The 4869-nt window shown below is 64.6% G+C and overlaps 2 protein-coding genes across 2 annotated transcripts in view; one reads left to right on the top strand and one right to left on the bottom strand.

Annotated features, from left to right (window-relative positions):
* EMIHUDRAFT_241388 (hypothetical protein) lies at positions 1 to 1426 on the top strand (the record flags this gene model as incomplete). Its single annotated transcript, XM_005773646.1, has 2 exons — positions 1 to 468; positions 572 to 1426. 2 exons carry the CDS (start codon positions 1 to 3, stop codon positions 1424 to 1426), a joined length of 1323 nt encoding a protein of 440 aa, XP_005773703.1.
* Positions 1427 to 3659: 2233 nt separating this feature from the next.
* Positions 3660 to 4869, bottom strand: part of EMIHUDRAFT_469836 (hypothetical protein) — a gene marked incomplete at its 5' end in the record, with an annotated part of 3366 nt that continues 2156 nt past the window's right edge. The window contains 2 exons of the mRNA XM_005773645.1: positions 3660 to 4544; positions 4730 to 4815. Of these exons, the coding sequence (XP_005773702.1) occupies positions 3777 to 4544; positions 4730 to 4815 (854 nt within the window). The 3' untranslated portion in view covers positions 3660 to 3776. The remainder of the gene's footprint in view (positions 4545 to 4729; positions 4816 to 4869) is intronic.

Here is a 4869-nt window from a genome sequence, read left to right as displayed (position 1 = left end):
ATGGACGTGAAGCTCCTGCCAAGGGAGGCTCGCACCGACAGTGGCAGCCCGGCCCGCGGCGAGCCGGGGCTCGGCGACGGCCTCGCCGCTGGGAAAGCGGTTGAGCGGTCGTCGAGCGCGTTCCTTGTGTCTGGCACCTCCAGCCTGCGCGCCGTCACCTTCAACTGTGCGTGCACGGCGCTCGGGACGGGCATCCTCGCCATTCCGCACGTGCTGACGGATGTCGGCCTGGTGGGCGGCATTCTCCTCCTCGCTTTCGTCTGGTTCATCACTGAGCGGAGCGCGTCCTTCATCGGGATCGCCGCGGAGCTCTCGGGCGAGAACCTCTACACGGAGATCGTCAATGCCGTATTTGGCCGCGCCGGAGGCTACCTCACCGGCGTCGTCCTCGTGCTGTACTGCTTTGGCGCCTGCATCGGCGGCCTCGTCGTCATCAAGCAGCTCTTTCCGACGGTCCTCACCTTCGCTGTTGGCGCGCCCACAGCCTCTCCTTTCCCATACCGCTCAGTCAGCCTCGCCTCGCCGATCGCACACTTGCACGGCCGCAGGCGGCAGCTGGCTCGGACAGCAGGCGACGGCGCTGATGCTCGCTGGAGCCGTCGTCTTCCTTGTCCCGCTCTGCGCTCTCCCCTCGATGGAGGCTCTCAAGTTCACGTCGGTCTCGTCGGTCGTGCTTCAATTCGCAATCGTGGGAAGCGTCGTGCTGGCAGCCGTAGCCACGAGCGAGGAGAAGGGCGACGTCGACCCCGTGCCCTGGATCGGCCTGTCGCCCCTCGCGTGGATGCGCTCGACGCCGGTCGTCACCTTTGCCTTTCAGTTCCACCAAAACGTCCCGTTTGTCTTGCAAGAGCTACGGCGGGACCCGAGCGATTCCAAGTGGGCGACCAAGCGGGAAAAGCTGCAGACCGGGATGCGAATCGCGGGCGGCACGTGCTTCCTGCTCTATGCAACCATCGCCGTCGGCGGCACGCACGCCTTTGGCATGGCGGTTGACAAGAATGTGCTCGTGTCGCTGAGCACGCCGCGCGGGCTGGAGCTGGTGCCGGAGGCGCTCGTCGCCGCCGTGCAGGGGGCGATGACCGCCATCATGGTGTTTGTCTTTCCGCTCAACGCCTTTGGACTGCGCGTCGGGGTTCACGAGCTCTTCCTCGGCGGCGGCGACGAGACGAGCCGTCAGCGCTGGCTCACGACCCCAACTTCGTCGATGGGCCTGTTTGAGACTCACTGGTATCGACTTCCCCGGCAATCGGCGCGATGGGCCTTATTTGGGCGCCGACGCTCGGGGTCGTCTGGCAACGGCACCGGGAGCTCGAGACGCAGCTCTCGGGGCCAGCCAACCCAGGAGTCGATTTTAGGACCAATCTCAATGACAATCGATATCAACATGAACGACGGGGACTCGGACGCGATGGATAATCGGAGATAGCCGCGCAGCGGCTATGTAGGTTATCCAACAACGCGAGGAGAGGAACCGACACAGAATAACCCCCACCGTAAGGTGTGGAAACGTGACGCGATGGCCGGATCATTACGTCCGTCCGTGCGCGGAACTCGTGTGTCGGACCCTCGCGCCCCCAGGCGCCCGAGTCCCGTTCTCGTCTGCCCCACCCTCCCTCCCTGGCAGACGGTTTGTAGTGTTCGTGTGTGTGTTCGAGCGTCGGGGCCTTATTTGGGCGCCGACGCTCGGGGTCGTCTGGCAACGGCACCGGGAGCTCGAGACGCAGCTCTCGGGGCCAGCCAACCCAGGAGTCGATTTTAGGACCTCAATGACAATCGATATCAACATGAACGACGGGACTCGGACGCGATGGATAACCCTTGGCGCGCCCGAGGCTACCCGGGACCGACAGACAGCATCAAAGCTAAGGACGCGCTAGATGTGCTTGTGACCGGCGCGTCTCTCTTGACCGGCACGAGCAGTGCTGTGTGCGGCGCTCGCCACCCTGGCGATTGTGCTGCGACGGCGGACGGCGTGGTTGCTCAGATGGCCTTATGACGACCCCGTTTCGACACATCGTCCCCAAGGCCTCTATACCCATGAGCTCCATGCGGGAATGATTGGCTCAACCAACTGATCACAAATTCTCTCTGCAACATCGAAGTCGTCGAATTATGCTGTCACGAGGAAGAATTTCGCGCTTTGTGAGATATCGTGGGAATTTGTGATCAGTCTTGGTTGAGCCAGTCATTCCCGCATGGAGCTCATGGGTAGAGGCCTTGGGGACGATGTCGAAACGGGGTCGTCATAAGACCATCTCAGTGGCTACACGGCCTGCCACGGCGTGTGAGATTTTTAGCAATACCAAACAACTCTATGCCACGACTCTGGACGACTCTAAACTGGCGCTTGATGCGGGCATAACTTGCGATCCCGACCTTGCGCGACGTGCCTATTGGTGCATTCTACCATCCACTCGCACATGGCAAGCATGGGCGACGCCTCAGGCCCCATGCCGGCCATCCAAGATATGCGTGCGCCAAGGGTTTGCAGCTAGTTTAAAGAATTCGTGTGTGTCTCGCGCCTTGGGGGGGAGCGGAAAGGAAGAACCTCTTCCCAAAAGTGCCACTCTTGGAGCGCCGACACCACCACCCAGAGCGCTGCAAGCAGCGCCGGGCAATGACGGCTTACCGCCCACCAGCCCCCCCTCGGCACACCCCGGCAGCCAATGTGTGACGGCTCGAACCCGCTAAGCCATCCCGCAAGCGGGATGGCCCGCCACTCGAACCCGCAAGCGGGCGTACGAACCGCGAGCGGCTCGCACTCGTGACACGCAGGCGTCCGACAGACGGCGCCGGGGCTAGGCGACCGAAGAGGAACTACGGCAAGAACCGCACACCACCCGTTGACGAGCGCTCGCGGAACTGGTCCGCGGCGCCCGCCAGGGGCGTGCGCGAGACAAGGCTCGGAGCCCTTTTCTGTGAGCAGGGATTCCCTCCCGGCGGGGGTTGTGGCGGAGAGCCGGCATGGGAATCGCCGGCCCCCACCCAGGGGGTGCCCCTGCCAGGCGCCGCAATAAGCGGTGCCCGGCAGGGGCGGGTGCCCCCACGAGGGGTGGGGGCGGGGTCGGGGTCCAACGTGACCCACCCGGCCCATCGCCTCGGCAAGGTCTTCGGTTTGATTCTCTCCACGGTGCCGTCGAGCGAGAGCGCGGTAGCCGCGGAGGTGACGGCGTCGACATCGGTGGAATCGGCTGGGTCAAGGTCGATTTCGATAGCTCTTTCACGCCGGATCCCCCTATTGTCTCCGATATGCCGCGCCTGCGCGCTCGGCGTGTATGAAATCCATATCACCCCATACCTCCTCCGCGTTAATAACCACGTCGCCGCTCGCCGCGCGGTGCTGCTCTCCCCGTCGTCTGCGTTTTGGTTGGGTAGACTAGTCGGTAGTAGGGGTAGAGGGTTGCCCAAAACTTAGACCTGCGCGCAGGCGAGCGCTGAACTTAAGCCCCCGGAAGGAGACGGGCTCTCAAACTTAGACGCTGGTGATCGGACTCACGAACTTAGACGACACGCCAGGTGGCCAGTCTGTGCAGTCAGTTCCGGGTCTCGCTGGACTCTGCAGGAGCCCCCTCCCCCTGGGCGCCGCCCAGGGCCAGGCCACAGGGGGTCACGAGTATTGGCATATAAAAAGTAACCCCTCTACGAGTAACCGCCCAAGCAAGCAAATATTGGGCAAATGCCTATATACACAAAAAATGTGTCGGGGTGGATTATCTAGCTTCTAGGGGTGTAAAGGTCGGTAGAGTGTCCGTTTGTGGCCTCCGAAAAAACTCAGCTCAGCCCGCCTCGCGCTTCTCCCAGCCCGACGGGTCCAGCAGCAAGATGCGCACGTCGTTGGCGTGGCCCGCGCCGCGCGTCGCCTCGTACGCAGCCGCGCCGCCCGACCAGTCGTCGGAGCGGGCGTACGCGAGCATGTCGCCGCCGCGCGAGAAGGCGATGGCTGGCAGCGCGACGGGCGCGCCCGAGCCAGCGGTGGACGCTTTGAGTAGGTGCGCGGTCTTGTGCCGCCGCTTGAGGTCCCAGAGGTGGCACTCCCCGTCTGAGCCGGCGGTGGCGAGGAGGTGCGGCTTGGCCGGGAAGAACGAGAGCGCGCCCACGCCGTAGATCCGGTCCTTGTCCGCCCCCTGCCGGTGGCACTTGAACGAAAAGTCCTCCCCCCACGGCGCCTTCGCTTTGGGCGCCGCCGCCGCCGCGCCGGCCGCGCCGCCGGCCGAGGAGGAGTGGAAGTGCACGGCGACGCGCCCGTCGTGGCTGCCGGCGCAGAAGCCCTCGCCGCCCGGGAAGAGCGCGACCGACCTTGGCGGGAACCGGCTCACCGACTGGTGCAGCTTGAGCGGCTTTGCCTCAGCCGGCGCGTAACGCAAGTCGATGAGCTGCGCGCCGGCGGCGGCGGCGCCGGTGCCGACAAGGGCATGCGGCCAGCGCAAGTCGAGGCAGAGCGCGCGCTCGGGGAGGGCGACGGTGCTGGCGGGCTTGGCGCCGGCGCCGGACGACGCGCGCGGGTCCCACACGGCCACCGTCTTGTCGAGCGACGCAGACAAGACCTAGAAGGTTCCTAGAAGGTTCCCAGAAGGTCCCACACGGCCACCGTCTTGTCGAGCGACGCAGACAAGACCTAGAAGGTTCCTAGAAGGTTCCCAGAAGGTCCCACACGGCCACCGTCTTGTCGAGCGACGCAGACGAGACCTAGAAGGTTCCTAGAAGGTTCCCAGAAGGTCCCACAGGCCACCGTCTTGTCGAGCGACGCAGACGAGACCATGCTCGGGTGCGGCTCGGCGGTGGCGACGGCGACGACCTGGTGTGAGAGCCGCTCTCCTGAGTAGGGAGTCTGTCGAGAAGAGTTGAGCTCTGCCACCCCCCTCCCCCCCC

This window comes from Emiliania huxleyi, assembly GCF_000372725.1.
Source record: "Emiliania huxleyi CCMP1516 unplaced genomic scaffold EMIHUscaffold_331, whole genome shotgun sequence".
Taxonomy (NCBI): Eukaryota; Haptophyta; order Isochrysidales; family Noelaerhabdaceae; genus Emiliania; species Emiliania huxleyi.
This window is presented reverse-complemented; position numbering and strand designations above follow the sequence as displayed.